At 36.5% G+C, this 20600-nt stretch overlaps 1 protein-coding gene across 3 annotated transcripts in view; it reads left to right on the forward strand.

Moving 5' to 3' along the window:
- The window catches only part of SMC2 (structural maintenance of chromosomes 2), a 20998-nt gene extending 3806 nt beyond the window's left edge, over positions 1–17192 (forward strand). For all 3 annotated transcript variants that reach the window (XM_085307871.1, XM_085307870.1, XM_085307872.1), the window contains exons 5-25: positions 118–156; positions 343–453; positions 618–662; positions 1257–1490; positions 2127–2276; positions 2907–3140; positions 4027–4186; positions 4736–4853; positions 6527–6665; positions 6916–7035; positions 7332–7536; positions 7993–8128; positions 9165–9289; positions 10299–10492; positions 10775–10918; positions 11191–11385; positions 11918–12118; positions 12823–12939; positions 14361–14521; positions 15463–15610; positions 16460–17192. In XM_085307871.1, the coding sequence (XP_085163997.1) occupies positions 118–156; positions 343–453; positions 618–662; positions 1257–1490; positions 2127–2276; positions 2907–3140; positions 4027–4186; positions 4736–4853; positions 6527–6665; positions 6916–7035; positions 7332–7536; positions 7993–8128; positions 9165–9289; positions 10299–10492; positions 10775–10918; positions 11191–11385; positions 11918–12118; positions 12823–12939; positions 14361–14521; positions 15463–15610; positions 16460–16654 (3171 nt within the window). In that variant the 3' untranslated portion in view covers positions 16655–17192. The remainder of the gene's footprint in view (positions 1–117; positions 157–342; positions 454–617; positions 663–1256; positions 1491–2126; positions 2277–2906; positions 3141–4026; positions 4187–4735; positions 4854–6526; positions 6666–6915; positions 7036–7331; positions 7537–7992; positions 8129–9164; positions 9290–10298; positions 10493–10774; positions 10919–11190; positions 11386–11917; positions 12119–12822; positions 12940–14360; positions 14522–15462; positions 15611–16459) is intronic.
- The last annotated feature ends 3408 nt before the right edge of the window (positions 17193–20600 follow it).

A 20600-nucleotide genomic window follows, 5' to 3' on the forward strand; every position in this document is an offset into this window, starting at 1 on the left:
AAAAAAAAAAAAAAAAAAAAAAAAAGTTTGACCTTCTAATAGAGTGTGTAAAAGTGAGTATTTTATATTGTAGCATGGTCCACCAACACCGTTCTTGTTTTCTCTTTTTATCACCAGGGACGAATTACAAAAGTTCTAAATATGAAGCCACCAGAGGTAAGAATGTTGTGGGAGATTTTTCCCTCGAGTGTTAGTGATTTATTTTGGATAACAAGAATCAGTATTTTGAAAAAGTTAGGATATAAAAAGGAGCATAAGTTGTTTTACTCAGTTTTGAGCTTATTATATTTTACTTGATGATAAAAAAAAAAATCAGATTTCTGTCACATTGCTTTATTTTAGATTTTAGCTATGATTGAAGAAGCAGCTGGGACTAGAATGTACGAATGCAAGAAAATAGCTGCCCAGAAAACCATAGAGAAAAAGGAAGCCAAGCTGAAAGAAATTCAAACGGTACCATGTTGAAAGTATAGTGTATTTTACTGTTCTTAAAGATAATAAAATAACTAGTCTGGCATGTTTTTGATTTACAGAATATTTCATTTCTCCATCTGCAACAAGGTATTCATGCTTAAAGATATAATTTGAAAGTAAATGTGTTCTGTCTTCTGTTTCAGATCTTAGAGGAGGAGATCACTCCAACTTTACAGAAACTGAAAGAGGTACTAAAAATTAGAAGTGTGGCAGAGGCCTTAAAGTACTGAAAAAATAGTTTAAAGGCTTTGACCTAGTGTGTAGTGGCTAAAACAATAACATGTTCTCAAGCTTTATGAAATCCTTTAAGTGATCTAAAAAATTTTTATCTTCTAACCAAATACAGAAGATGTGGCATTCAGGGCTTGGAAGAAATTCTGGAAGGGAACGTAGTTAAGAGGAAGAAAACAATGAGAACTAGATAAAAATAGTAAATAAAGTCTTTGTTGCTGAAAAAATGCTTCCAGGCGATATGTCCATGTTTATAGTCAATTTTACGATCATTGTTTTATCCAAGGTCATCCTAAGCAGACCTGTGATGTACAATGCTGTAAATTTTTAAATATATTATTGAACATGAAGAATCATTCCTTTCTTCCAGTTCCTGATGTACATTCTGTGAAACATGAAAAGTGGTCGTTCATAATTCTCATTCCTGTAACAAATAATGGCATTAGAAGTACTTGGATATAACAAATAATAATGGCAGTAGAATTACTTAGAAGCTTTCTATAATGGTCCTAGTTAGTATTGTTTTAATTTTATTATTGGTGACTTTTCAGGAACGATCATCCTATCTAGAGTACCAAAAAGTAACACGAGCAATAGAGCATTTAAGCCGCCTGTATATTGCTTATCAGTTTGTTCTGGCTGAAGAGACGAAGGTACGCTCTGCCGATTCATTAAAGGAAATGCAGGCTAATATAGAGAAGCTTCGGCAATCAATAGCTGAAAGCGAAAAGAAAGTGAGACAACTTAATGAAGAAATAGCAGAAATGGAGAAGAAAAGAGATAAGGTATGTGTGAAAGCAGGCATGTACTTGTCAGACTATGTTCAATTCTAGAAATGGTTATTTTTTATTATATTTCTCACACAAAAAAATTCCTGTTAGCCATTGTCTAAAAATCATCCATTTTTTTAGCAATTTCATTTTTGACTGAAATCTTTACTTCCAATTCCTGTAAATAATGAATAATAATAGAAACCATTTTTTTCTCTTGTTTGTACTCCATACATTCAATAATGAACTTTGCCAGAGATTTTTTCCTACACACACACACACACACACACACACACACACACACACACAGACAAATGAAATTTGTTCAACAAGAAATTGATACTGAACTGTACTTTTGGGCAGCAAAATTGTTTGGATACAAGATGGCTAATGGATCTTTAAATGCCTAAAAGCAGCTTTTTTACAGGGGCAGTGTTCAGTGATAGCTGATGTTGTGCTGCCATAATGGCTTCAGATTAATTCAGATTTCCAACTGAGGAAGAGATGCTTTTGACTGGTTTGCCTTGAAATCTGCTGCCTGCCCAGCCTCATCATATGTTTATCTTCCTCATAGCTGTGAGCAAGTAGTGAAATTTTATAAGTCAATACTGCTCTTAGGCTAAATTAAATTTCTTTTGCTTCTGATTGTAGGAATTTGGTGGTGCTCTCCGCTCATTAGAAGAGACTCTTTCAGAAATTCAGAGAGCTGATACCAGAGCACAAAGTGCTCTTGATCTCAAGAAGCAGAACTTAAAAAGTGAAGAAAATAAACGCAAAGAATTGTTAAAAAGTATGGAGGAGGTAAGACCTTTGTATATAATTTTTCTCTTTAAATACAAAATCAGTTGTTAAGACTCAAGGGTGGAAAAAAAGTTCTTATCTTACCTTTTCAAAGTTGACCAGCAAGAATGACATCAAGGAAGCAGAAACAAATGGTATAGGCAGTAGATTTCTGTTACAAAAGTGATGTGTATTTGAAGAAAGTACAACTCTAGGTTGTTGTCAGGTTTTTTTCTTAAACTTAGGAAAGATCCCAATAACATGAAAAAGGCTTTACACTCTGGAAATATGCTGATCTTAATATTAAAGGAAAAAAAATTCACGTTTAATATTCTTGAAGTTAATGTTTTTAATGAAAGAGTAACACTAAAGAAATTTTTTCTTGATGGATATTAGGAAGAAGGAGCTTTTTTTTGCTAGTTTTTGGGCAGTTATCACTTTTTATTTCTTCTCACAAGTCTTCAGTGCGTTGACAGAGCAAGTACATGCTTGAAAATGTGCAAAGACTGATTGTAAAATCAGTCTGGCAAAGCATCATAGAAATCTGGTGGACAAAACTATTCATGACTCCACTTCTAAACAACATAGATTTAATGGGACTCAAGTTGATTCTTCTTTTTTTAATTGTTATTTCTCTCCATTTTGCTAAAGGATTCTAAAGCATTAGTGTCAAAGGAGAAAGAAATAAAGAAAATGCAGGAAGAACTTAATGCTTTACAGGATGCAAGTAAAAAGGATGCAGATGCTTTAGCTGTAGCCCAAAAACGTTTTAATGCTGTGTCTGCTGGGCTGTCCAGCAATGATGATGGTGAAGAAGCTACCCTTGCTGGACAGATGATGACATGCAAAAATGAAATCAGCAAAGCAGTAACAGAGGCCAAACAGGTAAAAATCAAAGCTCTGGCTTTCTCAAACAGCCTTTCCACTTCTCTTGAAATTTGTCCAAGAACCAAATAGAATTCTGCTGGACGAAGACTTATGAAAAAATATTTGCTGAACACCTATACAAGAGACTATGTAGGTTGACATATGCATTAAGATGACTTCTTTGATAAAACAATTTGTGAAAAATTCTCGCAAGAATATAGATAAATAGGAAGAGCCATATAGCATTGTCATGAGAAAATTCAGAAACTAGCGTTTGAGATATAAAAGAGGATTCATGTTAGACAAATTACTGACAGTGTTGGATATGAAGAAATTAACCCAACTACTCATGATGTGCATTCATAGTAAGTTATTTCTATGACAAATCTAATGGACTTGGAATAAAGTTGCCTGAGATTCTGAACAGAGTTCAGAAGGAACTGTTTTCTTCTGTTAAATTATGTGCTATTCACACAACCAAAACAGATACTGCTTACATTTTTCTCTTAAGTTACAAAAGTTTTGTTGTAGTAGTTCTCACTGAAGAATTTAAATTTTTAAAGTTAAAAATGAACATTGGTCTCATTTACCAAAAAAAAAAAAAAAAAAATCTGGAAAAATAAGGGAAATGGCTGTGTCTCACATTATTTTACCCTGTTTCTTTCCTTCCCTGGACACAATATCATCTGGTAATATAAGCTGCAGTATCTAAATAAATTATTTGTATTTTTATTTYCAAATCACCCATGCTCTTCTTTTCAAAGGCCAAGGCCATTTTTTGCATTTCTGTAACCAATGGGAAGTTTCACAAACTATGTAAACACCAAATTAGGGCAAGCACTTTCAATATGCACTTACAAATTGTTTGAAGAGCTTCTGTTTCTGTGTTCTTATTCTGTATTAGGCTGAAATGAAGTTGAAATATGCACAAAAAGAATTAAAGACAAAACAAGCTGAAGTTAAAAAGATGGATGGGGGCTACAAGAAAGACCAAGAAGCATTTGAAGCTGTAAGAAAAATTAAAGAAAAACTTGAAAATGAAATGAAGAAGCTGAACTATGAAGGTTTGTACAGACTTTAGGTGCATAACTTAGGGAGAATCTGGAAAGTAATATACAAGGATGTATAACAGCAGGTATACTGCTTTCATGCCCAGGGAAATTTCTCTGATAAAAGCACTGCAGATCTTTTACCTTCCACAGAAAATAGTATATAAAATCAAATTAATTTAAGTTTTAGGTCAACAGTTTGAATTTTAAATTTAGAAGAAATTTAGAATTTTAGATTTTTTTTCCCTTCACTTAAAACACTTAGTAAAGGTTTGTTTCACACTCAATGTTTTTTTACAGAAGTTGAAAGTTATCCTTTCCAAAAGTATCACTTGCTTCTCTTAATACCATTTTAGACATCATATGAAAATTTCTCTTTTCTGAACGTTTCAGAACGTGTTAGTGTTAATATTTTGACTAAACTGGAAATCTAAAAATACTTCATCGAAAGAATTTTGAAATTATCTTTTGTATATATGTAATCAGTGTGGCATACCACCACTTAATCTGCTTCATGTCTGTGATCTGGATACTTAGTGCTCTGTTTTCGTTCAAATCTTTTAGACATAAAWGAAGAAACGCTTTTAGCAAAAAAGAAGGAATTGACTCGTGATATCAGTCGGCTGAGAGAATTATATGAAGGCTTAATGGCCAAGTTTCCCAATCTACATTTTGAGTACAAGTAAGGTCTCAGAATGATCCTAAAACATTTTAAAATGCTTCTCCAGCATTTTATGCATGGATTGTGTGACTTAAAATAATTCCATTAACCTGTTAGCTTGTTGTTTTGCAAGCCACAGCTCAAGTTCTGTATCTGTAATGAATTATTCTCTTTTTTTCTTTTCTTGAATATAAAACTACAGTATCAGTCTTCATATATAACCATTACTTTTCAGAGAGTGCTCCTTAATAATTATGAATAGACTTACTTTGTGGAACTCAACATCCTATCTTTCTCTGCCAATCAAAAACAAACATATCCCCAAAGTTACATGCTTATGTCAAAATTAGGCTGCATTTGCATGTTCTGGTAATTTTTACTGGCTTATTGTCATAGAATCGGTAAGGATGGAAGGGACCTCTGGAGATTATCTAGTTCCAAACTCCCTACTYAGCAGGGTCACCTAGAGCATGTTAGACAGGGTTGCATCCGGGTGGGCCTTGAAGATCTCCACAGAAGGAGACTCCACAACCTCTCTGGGCAACCTGTGCCAGTGCTCCGTCACTCACAGGGAAGAAATTCCCCCTCACGSTCAGSCAGAACTTCCTGTGCTTCAATTTCTGCCCATTGCCTCCTGTCCTGTCATATGGGACAACTGAAAAGAGTTTGTCCCCATCCCCTTGACACCCTCCCTTCAGGTGCTTAGACACATTGATAAGATCCCCCCCCCCAGTCTTCTCTTCCCCAGGCTGAAGAGGCCCAGCTCTCACAGCCGTTCCTCGTAGGGCAGGTGCTCCAGCCCTCTGATCATCTTTGTAGCCCTACGCTGGACTCTCTCCAGTAGCTCCATGTCTCTCTTGTCCTGGGGAGCCCACAACTGGACACAGGACTCGAGATGAGGCCTCCCCAGGGCTGAGGTGAGGGGCAGGATCACCTCCCTCMACCTGCTGGCCTCACTCTTCCTAATGCACCCCAGGAGACCATTGGCCTTCCTGGCCATAAGGGCACATTGCTGGCTCATGGTCAACTTGTCATCCACCAGCAYTCCCAGGTCCTTCTCTGCAGAGCTGYTCTCYAGCAGGTCAGCCCCCAGCTTGTACTGGTGCCTAGGGTTATTTTTCCCTAGGTGCAGGACTCTGCACTTGCCCTTGTTGAACCTTAGGAGGTTCCTCTCCACCCAACTCTCCAGCCTGCCCAGCTCTCTCTGTATGGCAGCACAGTCCTCAGGTGTGTCAGCCACTCCTCCCAGCTTCATAGCATCAGCAAACTTGCTGAGGAGGCACTCTGTCCCCTCATCCAGGTCACAGATGAAGAAGTTGAACAGGATGGGACCCAGTACTGAGCCCTGGGGGACTCCACTAGCAGGTGGAGCAGGTTAAGCAGGATTTCCCCTTGGTGAATCCATGCTGACTACTCCTGATCACCTTCTTTTCCTCCATATTTCTGGAGATGACACCCATTAAAGGACTGATTGAAAAAATCAAATAGAAAAACCTTTTTCTCTTGACTTCAACTGACACTTCTTTGATAACTCCTTTGTTCTGAAATACTTATTTTAATCAATTTTTGTTTTTTTTCCTYATAGAACTTTGTTATACCACTGTAATAAGTAGTATGAGTTTTTAATAGCACTTTTTTAAAGAAATGGGGAAGAGGATCATACCTATGATATCATAACTGTAATTTATTTTAAGAGATCCAGAAAAAAATTGGAATCCAAACAATGTAAAAGGCCTTGTTGCATCACTTATCATTGTGAAAGACGTATCCACAGCAAAAGCCCTAGAAGTGGTGGCTGGAGGAAAGCTCTATAACGTCGTTGTGGACTCAGAGGTATGTTTGTTATTTAATACAGAAGTCTAAATATTGAGATTAGGTCATGTGATTCAGTGTTAGAAATCCTGTATTTTGTGACTGATGATTGCTTCAGAGTAGTTTGGGTGAATGCTGATGCTTAAATTAGATCAATAATCACGCATAGTTGTTACCAATGGTAAATTTGTATTCCTATTACATCTTCATATTATCTTAATTTTCAAAATCAATTACATATTCATGTGTGCTCTGTAACTCTTCATTCTAGGTTACTGGTAAAAAACTTCTAGAAAAAGGTGAACTAAAGAGACGATATACTATCATTCCACTAAATAGAATTTCGGCTAGGTGTGTTGGACAAGAAACTGTCAAGCTGGCCAAAAGTTTGGTATGTTAATGAAAGTATTATTTTGCTTGGATGCCTTTTATTTATTTATAGCCCAAACCTAGCTTTTTTAATTGTATTTTAAGAAGAATTTCTTTGGCATTTGAGGATATCTTAATTTTATTGTTTCATTTGTAATCCTTAAGCTGTGCAATGTTTAATTGAATTATTATTCCATTTTTAATCCCTTTTTTTAATGACAATGTTCCTAATAAGTGTCTTTATCAAGAGATGCCAAAAACAGAATTATAAAAATTTGTAACTTCAGGCATACTAATTTCATTTCTTTCAATTTTTAGGTTGGCAGGGATAACTTGCATTTGGCCCTTTCTCTGGTTGAGTATGAATCTGAACTGCAGAAGGCCATGGAATATGTGTTTGGAACAACACTGGTTTGTGATAAAATGGACAATGCTAAGAGAGTGACCTTTGACAAAAGGATAATGATAAAAAGTGTTACCCTTGAAGGAGATACATTTGACCCCCAGGGCACTCTAAGTGGAGGCAACTGCTGTTTTATTTATATAATAATATGGTGTTTGTGTTGGATTGCTTACTGCTCTGCATGTTTTTTTTAAGGGAACAGTGAAATTGTAGTTAGACTCATACTTGGGATAATTTGATCTCTTTGAGCAAAGACATGGTCTGTAATTTTTTTTAGACTGAAATCTGAGTACAATTAGAATAGAAAAAGGAACATTAATGACAAACGCTGTGCGTAAAGAAGTTTTGATTTAAAATACTTAAACCTTATTTGGCTGTAGAATCTTCTAGGAAGAGTATTGGGGAAATACTTGTGGATTAAGGTAAAAAACTGTCAAGTCATATTAGTTACAAAAGAAAACAATAAAACAAATATTTCACAACCTGCATCATTATCATTTAGAATTCATTATTTGCCAATGTGAATTCACTAATTCCAACTAGCTTAGCTTTTTTTTTTTTTTTTTCCATTAACAGGTGCGTGCTCACAGGCTGCACCAATATTGTCTAAACTTCAAGAAATGAAAGATGTTGAAGCAGAACTCAGAGTGAAGGAATCTGAACTTGAAACTGTGGAAAAAGAGCTGGCAAGCTTGAAGAATGTTGCTGAAAAGTAAGAGTTGCCCTATATAAATGTTTGTTATTTCTCTCATGTGACTATAACTTAAATACTTCTAGAGAGCATAGGGCCAGGGAGAAGTTAATATGCAGAACAGCTGGACTGTTTTCCCAAGAAGTGAAGGAACCAGCAAACATAAAGAATAAATAATAATTTTTTAAAAAATAGTAAATAATGATGTCTATTGGAAATCAGTACAAGGTTACAGATGTTCACTTTAAGTACACCAAAAAACAGATCTGCTTCAGTCCTCTTTTGTAACACCCATTCAGAATTACAGATTAGGATAGCTCTGACTTTTTTCTTCCAAGAATCTATAACGATCTTAAAGGGAAGTATCTGACAGATACTGTTGTAAAGATTTAAATTACATAACTATATTTGATCTCAGTTACTTTGATTTCAGCTTTAATCAATTACTGGAGATCTCTCTAAACAGATGGATCATAACATATATTTGATTGGTTCCATAAAATCCCATGAAAAGGTAGTGTTTTATATGAGTTATTTACTTGCTGGATTTATTTTTCAAATTGTTTCAGGTTTTTTCAGTTTGTCATAATTATTTTTCAGAAATATAACAAAAGGAAGGAACTAGTCTCACTTAGTTGTAATTTTTCTTTAATGTTTCTGTCTAATATCTATCTTGCTGCTGGCTGAAGAACATGAGCTCTGAATTGTTGCCATACTTCATTATCTGTTGCATTTTTTCGTTCTTATAGGTTTTTTGGAGGCTACATAACTATGGGTTGCACATATAGTAACTTGAATTGCGCATACCTGTAGACTTCATGACAGCCTTTAAAGAAACTGTATCAGACTTTCATCTATGTGGGCTTGTTTGTTTTATAGCCCTTATGGATTGCAAATGAAGTTTGGGATCAGGAAACTGGGTCTTCAGTGGCGTCACTCATCACTGTGTCATTATATCTCACATTAGAATAAGAATATAAATCTTCTATATATGCATAGAAACTGAAGTGCTGGGTATCTTCATAATAACATTCTATATCACTTACTTTCTTCAAAGGTACCGGCAACTGAAGCAGCAGTGGGAGATGAAGTCCGAAGAAGCAGAGCTATTGCAAACCAAGCTTCAGCAAAGTGCTTATCACAAACAAGAAGAAGAACTGAATGCCCTGAAGAAAACCATTGGTGAGACAAATATTCTCATTTTTAACTGAAAGCTAATTGCTGAAAATGAGATAGATATTGTTCAGATGCTTCTGTAGCAAAATATTTGCTTTTAAAAGCATATATGTTCACATATAAAAGTATTAGCTTAATATATTTTGGAATATATAAACACAATCATAATCAATGAGCATACAGGAAGGTTTGGATAAAGTAGCTCCTTCTCTTGCAGTATACTTCATATACTTATTTGGAGTTGTGTATGTTTATAATAACTAGAAAAATGTCATTACATGTAAGTTTTATAATAGATTTAATCCCAAATCTGAGCTGTGTTTTTTGTGCCCCCCCCATCATTGGTTTTGTATATGTGTACAGTTTGAAGTACAAATAGCTTCACAAGAAAGCATTGGAAAGAAATGCTGTTCATATAGCTAAGGAAGAACGTAAAAGGAAGGAAATGCAGCAGTATGTAAACGTTTAAAGGGAAAAAAAATGATAGAAGGAATAAAACTGATGCTCTATTAAGGATGAGATATCTTATCTGGTAGCCATTTCACAAACACTTCTTGGTAGAGGCCGAAGTAGCTCAACTGGAAGAGTGTTAGACTAAAGATCTAAAGGTCCGTAGTTCAAGCATGGCCTTCAGCAAGGCCGGGTCCTTGTTGCTGCAACGTTGTCTAACGTGCTCTAGGTGACCCTGTTTGAGCAAGGGGATTGGACTAGATGATCTCCAGAGGTCCATTCCAACCTTACCAAATCTATGATGGATTGTGTGATATGGCATGTCTTTGCCCATATGTTTAAAAAAGGCAGGGGGCTTATTTTCAGTAACCTGAATGGTTTTGTTTGCTRTCTTACAAATAATTGGTAACAGTAATATACTGTCTTAAAAGAGAAATCATTAAAATAGCTGACTGCAGTAATGGGCAAACTTACTAGTAGAGAATGATTATTTCAGCTGGAGTTTAGTACATAAACTTAAGGATGAGAGCAATGTCCAACTTCAGTACTGTACTTCTTGATTCAGAGCAATGTGAAGAGACGTTAAGGACAACCAAACAGAGTCAAAAGAAAGCAGAAGAAAAATACACGGTGTTAGAGAACAAAATGAAAAATGCAGAAGCAGAGCGTGAAAAAGAACTAAAAGATGCCCAGCAGAAACTGGATGACACAAAGAAAAATGCAGATGCTTCAAGCAAAAAAACTAAAGAAAAGCAGCAGGTAAAACCTGTACTCTTGACTTCTTGCATTGTGAAATTGCTGTTGCAGTAAGCAGAAGGGGACTGCAAAAGTTTGATTCTCTAAATTTTTTTTATTATGAATTTCAGAAAATATGTTAATTTGTAGTTACTACCATGTAGAAATTTCTGATTCTTTTTTGTGAGATCACTACTGAAGAACAGAGACTGTAATGTCTTCTACAGCATTTATTACATCAAACAGGATATTACTTCTTTCCATTTAAGTGTAACCACCTTGGTACTTCTGAACATATCTATTTAGGAAGTTGAAGCGTTAGTTCTGGAACTTGAAGAGCTAAAACGAGAACAGTCCTCCTACAAACAACAGGTGGAAGCTGCAGATGAAGCTATCAAATCCTTCGAGGGACAGGTTAATGCTATGGTAGCTGAGGTGTCCAAGACCAAGGTAAAAGTGAATGTGTTATGTTTTCAGTTTTGGTATGACTTAAGATAACATCCTCTAAAGCTTAAGTTACAGCGTGTGTTTTGTTTTGTTTTGTTTTGCCAGCACTCATTTTATGTTCAGTCTTAAGTAGTTATTTATTTCTGAATTTTCCCCCTTTCTTACTGTCAATTCTCTCTCTCTCTTTTTTCTTTTTTTCTTTTTTTTTTTCCTTTGCACTAGTTTTTTAAAAGAGGAGGTCTAACACATGGCAGTCCCGTTTTTTTTTTTTTCAGGAGTCTGTAGAGAAAGCCCAGAAGGAGCTGGCCAAGCAGAAGGAAATAATTGCTGTACATGATAAAGAGATTAAAGCCAAATCTGCAGAGACAGTAATGTATAGAGAACAAAACAATGAATTGCAGCTTAAGGTTAAAGCATTAGAACACAACATCAGCAAACATGAACAAGAGACTGCCGAAGCTGCTGCTAAGGTATTTCAAAATGCTTTTCCTTGCATCTGGTAAATGAAAGTGCTTATTTCCTTCACTACATGCAAAGGAAGTAGCCTTTTCTTATAATATGCACTGACATTGGCAGGTTTAGAAAAAGTTTTTGTGCAAAAAGARGGGGCAGGAATTGTAGGAATTGATCTATGTGGTATAATACAGCTTGTGAATGTAGACTAATAGAAAACAATCAGAGTGGGAAGACAGTCAATGAAAAGAAAACTGATCTTTTGGACCAATTAAGTACTAATTATAAAAGCTGATCTAGCAAGTCAATAGCARTATCTTATCCAAAAATGGAAAAAAACAAATGTTTCAAGTTACATGTGAAAGCTTCTCTAAAATTTGGTTCTCCTACAGGCTTGGAAATCACATAAAGCCTTGTAAAGATACCCATCTATGCTGTGTGGGGATAAATAAATTAATGTTGTAGAGGAGTTTTAGAATGTTGGGGGGGGGKTTGTTGTTTTTGCATATTAAAAATACAGCCTCAGCATGTATACTTATATATTCGCAGGTGGCCAAAATGTTGAAAGAACATGAATGGATAGCTTCAGAGAAACCACTTTTTGGTCAGCCAAACACAGCCTATGACTTCAAAACTAACAATCTTAAAGAAGCTGGTCAGAAGCTGCAGAAATTGCAGGAGAAAAAAGAGAAACTGGGACGAAATGTGAACATGAGAGCTATGAATATGCTTTCTGAGGCAGAAGAGAGGGTAAATATTCTATGCTTTAACTTTAGAGATTGTTCAGGTTGGGTATATCATATTATGTATAATACAGCCTTATTTTCAGTATGCTCTGTTTCTGAATATCCCCTAAAATAATAKTAAATTTTCAGGTAACAGGACAACCCTTTGTAAAATCTTTGCTACTAATTTTACATGATTGAACTATTTGTGCGCTAGTAATCTAGGTTAGGCATAATCTTTCTTGACTTTGGATGGTAAAAAAACTAATTTAATTCCTTCCCCTACATCAGTCCATTCTTAAGTCACCAATAGCAGCATTAGGCAAGTTTTATAGTATCCATTATAGTATTTCAGAATTACATAATTAATGAACTTGTGACATTTTAACCGTACTACTTTTTCATGACTAGAATTTGTCTATTTCCCCTGTTTGTCTGCAGAAGCATCCTTTCTTTTGTGGAAAGCAAATTTTATAATAAAGCATGACTAGACTGGAAAGGAAGTGCAACTTTCATGAAGTAATGATGGTCTTTATTGCTTGTTGTTAAAAAAAACATAAATAATATCCTAAAACATGAATCCTGCTTACAGTTAAATGTATGCTTGTGATTTCAGTTTTGTGAATAATAACTATTTCATATGCACAGTTTAACTGTCTATAATCTTAATGAGATTTGCACAAAATATTGAGTACTGGATTCACTGAAATCACTCTTCTCATTGCACAGTACAATGACTTAATGAAGAAAAAAAGAATTGTAGAGAATGACAAGTCTAAAATTCTTGCAACTATTGAAGAGCTTGACCAGAAGAAAAATGAAGCTTTGTACATCGCTTGGCAAAAGGTATGCCACTCAATTTTCACATTTTAGCACGTATTTTCTTTTGACAATCAAGTTCCTCTTAGTTTAGTATTAGTATAAGCTAGTATGTTTTGAATTGTTTCTGTGAAAATATCCTCGTGTCTCATTCCTGAACTAATCTCAATTCCTAGCATTTAAATTACAAAACAGCCATTTTTTCTCCTGTGTTTGCCTCTACTTTGAGGATAAGGAGTGAATTCTATCTGAGAACTGTAAAGATAACAGACCTGCAAAATTAGTTAACCATTTTCTTTCAGTGCCTGCAAAAATAGAAGTAGGGTTAAGCTACACTTGCATACTGAAATCATTGCTTCTCTCAGACTGATATTCTACTCTTGTTTACTCCAACGTGTGTGTGTGTGTGCGCGCGCACGTGTGTGTGTGCGCGCGCACGTGCGTGTGTGCGCACACTTAGATCTCTGTCTAGAGTTAGTCTTTTTGGTCTCTGACCATATAGTAGTCCCAAGCAATGTGGCCTTGGCTTAGGGTTCCTGTCCCTGGTGGGCTAGGTAATACTGGAACAGAGCAACAGCTGATTTATACTTCTATTGTCAAAGCATTCTACTTTCTTATTAGTTCTCTCTCTCATTAAGTACAATATCAAAAATACATATTTTTTTCCTGGTATAATATTCTACCTAGGAGGTTTTCTTGATGTATCCTGTTCTGCTGTCCCTGTCCTAAGTTCTTGGCCTTTAAGAAGATTTATTAGCATATCCGGTCAAATAACTTAAACTGCTCACAACTGTATCAGAGCGAGAAGTATCAGTTTTAATTATTATTGACTGTACTCAATAAATCGCTAAGACACTCTTAGCTCTTGGTTTACACTGAACAAGATTTTGTAGTCTTTGAATTTCATTTAAAAGCTTCATAAGCTTTTAAGTATAATAATAAGTTCTCAGGTGCACTTCTTGCCCTATGGACTTGTAATCTAGATTTATAAAACTGCATCATATCCACTATTTGGCCATTGTTTAAGTATTTCTGAGAGGAAAAGGTGTGTGAGTGGGAGGGTGTCCATGTGTGCCTCTTACAAGGTGCTTCTACTTTTAATAATTCTTTTAATCCAGATAAATAATAATCTAGTAGTTAATAAATCTGATATAGGGTATAACCATTTCCTGGTTGAAATGCAACACATTCTAATGTTTTTTTCTGAAATGCTGTCTAAAGTGTCCTACATACATTCCTGAATCTTGCTTTTGTTTTCAGTACAGAAAAAAAAAGATTCCTTGTGCTAATGTTTTCTCACTGTCCAATATGCTCTAATCTTCCAAATATGAGAATTAATTGGGTTAAATTGAGCAAAAAGCTAGATCATAATGCAGCTTACCATTTGAAGTATGCAGCAGGTCTTGATTCAAAGTCTTTACAAGTATCTGTGATGGTCTGGCTTTTAGGTGAACAAAGACTTTGGTTCAATTTTCTCAACGCTACTACCAGGAGCCAAAGCTATGCTGGCAGCAGCTAAATGTCAAAATGTGTTAGATGGTCTGGAGTTCAGAGTGGCCTTAGGAAACATGTGGAAGGAAAATTTAACAGAACTTAGTGGAGGTCAAAGGTTGGTAACCTGTATTTGTTTTCCATTGCAATTGTGTATGTTATAAATCCAACTAACTATACTTCAAAAAAAGGAAATTAGTATTTTTACCTGGAAAGAGATAGTCTCTGATTTCACCAATTTGATTTAATATTCAAAATATTACTAATTTAGTTCAGTTTAAATGCAATAATATCCTTGCCTGTGAAAGACATGCCAAAACAAAAGGAATTTGACTTTAAACATTGTGTTGCTTAATGTGTAACGTATAATAACAGAAAAAAATTTCACTCCACTGAGAAGTGGCAAAAATGAATTGATTGATAGGAAAACTGCGTTAACTCCAGGTAATAGGGAGTTAGTGTTGACACTAAATGTTCCCATCTTTGAGCTGTAGTCTCAAAAATCTATGTAGACAAGTTCTTTCTGAATTCAAAAGCTGTATAATGAAAATGTTTTCTTCTCTGTTTTCTCCTCTAGTACCTTTAGGAGGGATTTCAGCTGCTATGTAGGGCATGTGCTCTTTTGGCAGCAGTACAGCAACTTCTAAGGAAAATCTGACAAATTAGAAAGTAAAAATAGAATTTAGGAAGAGGTGAAATAGAGATAAAGAATCCTCTGGCAAACAGAGAAAGAACCTGTACAATTACAAGTTTTAGAAACAGTACTATAAAGCTCACAATTGAAAATAGGTAAAGTAGCAGCATGATCTTAAATACCATAATCTAACCTTGTTTCCTGATAAAAGATAAAAAAAGAAGAAGTAACATAACCCATTTTTGGCAGAAGTCTTCACATTTTGAAATCAGACCTTGTGGCAGAAGTTGTTATTCTGCCTCTCCAGAACTCACAGCGTGAATCTGCTTCTGAGAGCGTCTTATTATTATCAAATGATTGTTTCTAATAAGAGAAAGTCTTTCAAACTAGAGGGCAAAACATAATTTTCTTGTTCTCTGTACTAGATCATTGGTGGCTTTGTCTTTGATCTTAGCCATGCTTCTCTTCAAACCTGCCCCAATTTATATTCTGGATGAAGTGGATGCAGCTCTTGATCTCTCTCATACCCAGAACATTGGACAGATGCTACACACTCATTTCAGACATTCCCAGGTATGATTTTGAAACTATTCTGACAATCTATATATGCATCACATTATTTTCAAAGACAGTCTGCCATTGGGGAGCCACAGGTGTTTAGATATTTTCTTCCTGATAAGCATTTTGTATTTCTAAGCCTTTCAGCTGTAGGCTGCTCTGATGATATGGCTACAGTCAAACTTCTAAGCATTTCCCTTTAATATAAGCAATTGTGCAGTGAAGAAATGGGTTGTAATATGGAGGAGTATCTGCGATATGACCAATTCAAAGCATGACCTACATTTGGACTTTTTTTTTTTTTAATGCTACAAATTTTCAAATTGAATTGAATTGAAACTATTTTGTTTTGGGCCCTGTTAAAATAAGTCAGGCACGTCTTTGTAACACTGTGGTGTAAGCATGAAAAATCTACAGAATTGAAGAAATTAATTCCTCTGAATGAAATGTGGTACTTACCTCTATTTAGTGGTAGGAACATTTGTTACCAGTATTGTGAAATAACTTAAAAGATACTTTGGGACTTAAAGGGATCATGCATTCCATTCTTATAAAACTGGTGACAGTGTTTTCCAATGACTTGTGTGCCAAGAAAAGGCATTCTATATTTTGTTGTTACTTACTCTGAAATGAAGAGACCAAGATCTGGAGTATGACCACAGACATGCACGATAACCATAGCAAAAGTTAACCTGCTAGCTCAGTGTGATGTTTCAGTTATGTTCAGAATATTGAAGAGCTAGTGCCAACATAACAGCCAAGAAAAGTTACAAGAATCCTTTTCTTTGAAGCCTTTTTGATTGTTGTTTAAAGTCCTCACTTGAATTGTAGCATTTATTCTAATAAAATTTTGTTTGTTTTTAGTTTATCGTGGTATCCTTGAAGGATGGAATGTTTAACAATGCAAACGTCCTCTTCAAAACCAAGTTTGTCGATGGAGTATCCACAGTTGCAAGATACGATCAATCTCAGAGTAGAAATAACGCATCTGCAGGCAGCAAACTCAATAAAACACTGTCAAAAGAGAAGTTTCAAGGACCGGGAAACAGTATCAGATGATGCACCAGGTGCCATAACAATGTTKTACTGTCCTGTGTCTTTTATCTATAGCAAGCCCAGAATGATAAATTCAATTTTTAGTATGAAATTTAGTTTTTTTTAAAGTTTTAAAAATTTTAGTTCACATCTGCACCTTATTTTCCTATCTCATTGCAGACTGTTACCTATACTATTAGCAAAACTGACCACATTTATTTTTCTTGGTGTCCCACATGTAACTTCAGTTTCTCTCTTCAACTGTTTCCAAACAAATGTATATAAATAGTTACTTGCTCTGTAAGATGAACAGGAGTAACTGTAGCCTTTGAACAGATGCAGAATCTGATATGACTTGTAGTATTTTGTGGAGTATATAAAACTTATTCCAAAGTATAAGTACTGCATTTGTTTCCTGTTAAGATATCAGCCTTTTTTCTATTATTTAGCAGCTGTACTTTTTTTTTTTTTTTTTTCCAAGCAAGCATTCTTCATTCAGTTAGGTACATTAAACCCAGTTTGCTACATAAATGTTTTTCAATAAATAATTTTAAATACAAAACCTGATTCCGTATGTATTTTTCTTAGTTTTTGCTGATGGCATATTATGAGAATTGAACATATTTTCTCAGTTCTGAACTTATTGTTTCACTTATTTTATTTAAACTTTAATTATTTAATTCTGTACTCTACATGTTACAGAGTTCATAGAAAATGCAAACATTTTTTGGACACGGATGTCCACAGTCAAATTCAAAGAACTCTTCTTGTTTTTCTTCACTACCTTTTTTTCCTCTCCCAATGAACACAATTGACAGTGGTAGGGCTGTTGCGGCTAGGTCTCTGTGATGACTCCTGTAGCAAAGTTAACTAGCCCAGATTTAAGTAAGTGAGCAAACACTTAATCTTTGTGTCACTTTTTCTTCCATTTCAAACTGATAAAGTACACAGGTAGAAATAATTTCTAAAGCCAAAAGTCTTAGCCTTAGCTATGGGGAAAAACAGGTTAGAATTTGAATTTTATGATTTTGTATGAAAAACTTGAGACATTTTACTGTCTTTGAAAAGTGGTTCATAAAGTTGGAAGTAGTGTTGCTATCATCAGAATTACCTAATGTGAATGAGTGTGTGGTATGGTATTTTTCTTTTTTCTGTAATGGTATTCACAGAATCTCAGGAGCACTGAAGTTGAAAGGGACTGCTGAAGATCATCTAGTCTCATCCTCCCCAAGCAGGGTCATCTAGAGCAGTTTATGAAGGAAAGTGTCCAGATGGTTTTCAAAGATCTCTGAAGACAAGCTACATGCAACATCTCTGGGCAACCTGCTCCAGTGCTCAGTTACCTTCACACTGAAAAAGTGTCTCCTTATGTTCAGGCAGAACTTCCTGTGTTTCAGTTTGTTCCTGTTGCCTTTCATCCTGTCACTGGGCACCACTGAGAAGAGTCTGGCCCATTTCTCTTTAATCCTCCCTTCAGGGGGATTATTATTTATTATTATTATTTATTATTATTTAAATGCATTGATAAATTTTCCTCCTGCTCAGTCTGTGCTCTCTCAGCTTTTCCTCATATGAGAGATGTTGCACTACCTTGATCATCTTAGCCCTTTGCTAGACTTGCTCCAGTAGCTCTGTCTCTCTCTCATACCAGGGAGCTCAGAACTGGACAGTACTGTAGCTGTGGCCTCCCCAGGGCTAGGTAGAAGGGAAGGATCTCTCCACCTGCTGGCGGTGTTCTTCTGCCTGTAGCTCAGATCCTGTTGGCCTCCTTTGCCTCAAGGACATGTATGTCTCATGGTCAACCCCTTCCAGGGATGGAGGTGAAGCTGACTGTCTTGTAGTTCCCAGGGTCAGTCTTGCCCTTTTTGACTGGAGTGACATTTGCTTTCTTTTAGTCAACCACTTCTCCTGCTTGCAAATATGCTTGAGTGGCCCTGCAGCGACATCCACCAGCTCCCTCAGCACTTGCAGGGGCCTCTGATCAGGACTTAGGATCCAGCTTGCTTAAAAATAATTCCCTAACCCAATCTCTCTCCACCAAGGTAAAGTATGTCTTCTGTTCTCCAGACTTTCTCCCTGGTACTCAGGACTGGAGATGCCTGAAGGCTGGTCTCACCAGACTGAGCTGAAGGTAACGTTCAGTATCTGCCTTTTCTGGATCCTTTGTCACSAGGGCCTTGCCCCATCCAGMAGCCATTCCACATTTCCACTTGCCTTCCTTTTGTTAGCGAGGTGTTTAAAGAAGCCCTTCTTGCTGCCCTTGGCATCCTTCACCAGATTAAATTCCAGATGGGTCTTGGCCATCAACCACCTCTCCACTCCAACCACCCTTTGCAGTTATGGCTCTCTCCAACGGGATTCTTCCAAGCAGGTCCCTGAAGAGGTCAAAGCTTGTTCTCCTGAAGTCCAGGGTTGTGATCCTGGTTTTATTTTTTTTTTGCCCTGCTCCCTCTTTGCAGGATCCACCATGATCACTGCATCCAAGATCACCCCTAGCTTTCACATCTCCAAGCAGCCCTTCTTCCTGTTCAAATACAAGGTTCAGCAGAGCACCCCTCCTCAATTATTCCTCTGCATCAGAAAGTTCTCGTTGATGCTCTTCAGGAACCCCCTGGATTTCTTGCCTTGCTGTGTTGTCCCTCCAGATATCAGGGTAGTTCAAATCTCCCACGAGCCCCAGGGCCTGTAAACCTGAGGCTACTTCCTGCTGAAGGCATCATATACTTTTTCCTGATCAGGTGACCTGTAGCAGCCACCAACATTGTCCCCTTTTGCTAGTCTGCCCCTTCAACCCTACCTACAAGCACAGCCAGCGCATTACCCTGCACCAGGCAGAGCTCCGTACATTCCTGCTGCTCTCACGTAAAGGTTTCTCACCTTTCCAGCCTGTCCTAAAATTTCACAAACCCAGGCTTTAGGTTTTAATTAAATCTCCCTCTAGCCAGATAATTATGTGCATCTTTTTGTCATGAAGTCACTATTTTATGACTGAAGCTACTGTAACTTTGCAAAGGTGCTGACTTTCCCAGCCAGCATTTAGAAGTTGGGCTCATTAGCATCAAATCAGCTTTTTCAATTGAAACAGTGTCTAAACGATACTTCTAGAAGTGATTAGGTGCAGTGTTATCACAAGCTGTCTGGTTTAACTCAGACAAATGGCCCTGTAGTCAATTCAGAGCTCTCAGTTGTGACCGCATAGAAACAGTCACTAGTTGTCACCAAGGAGCCTCAACCGCTCCTGTTTCCGGCAAGGCTTGCACACCCAAAACTCACTTATTTCTGGAATGGTACACCTCACTATTACTGCATGTCACTCTAGTGGAAATGGGACAGTTTCCTCCCACATTCAGCTGCAGCCTACCTGCTTCAGATGTTCAGGACAGGTTCAAGGCTTTGGTCTATAGAAAGCTACTACTGGAAGCATAAGAAATTATTAGTTTTAGCTTGTCAGAACAGACTAGAAATAAAAACTAATCTGATACTGAGCAAAAAAGCCCCCAGATGCTTCTGAGTTATCCCATTATCAAGGCAAAAGGCATCTCTTTCTTTGCTTGGATTACTTTGGAATGAATTTAGCATAACTGTGCTGGAATCAGAACTAATTTATGTATTAGAAGCACTGAGACATAGCTATGAACATATATACATATATATACGCACACACACACACATATATAAAAAATTTCTTAAAGCAGGAAAACTACTGTTCCCTTCCCTATTTATTTTGTACAAAATACCATAGTCAACCTCTGCCCCTGTTGATCTGTGCAAATACAGTTTCGTAAACTGAAGTCAGGATTACTACTGGCCAGAAATAAAATGTCTGTGCTGCTGTAGTTCTGAAGGCAGAAATCCAGCCTTGCTCAGAGCATGTGAGAAAGCAGGGACCTTACCACAGCAGACAGGAGGGTGGGAAATGGAAGGTGACCCAAAGCTAGAGGCCAGGCCACTTTTTTTTTTTTTTTTTTTT

Source organism: Rhea americana, unplaced genomic scaffold, assembly GCF_003343005.1.
Source record: "Rhea americana isolate MKP2758 unplaced genomic scaffold, rheAme1 scaffold_267, whole genome shotgun sequence".
Classification (NCBI taxonomy): Eukaryota; Metazoa; Chordata; class Aves; order Rheiformes; family Rheidae; genus Rhea; species Rhea americana.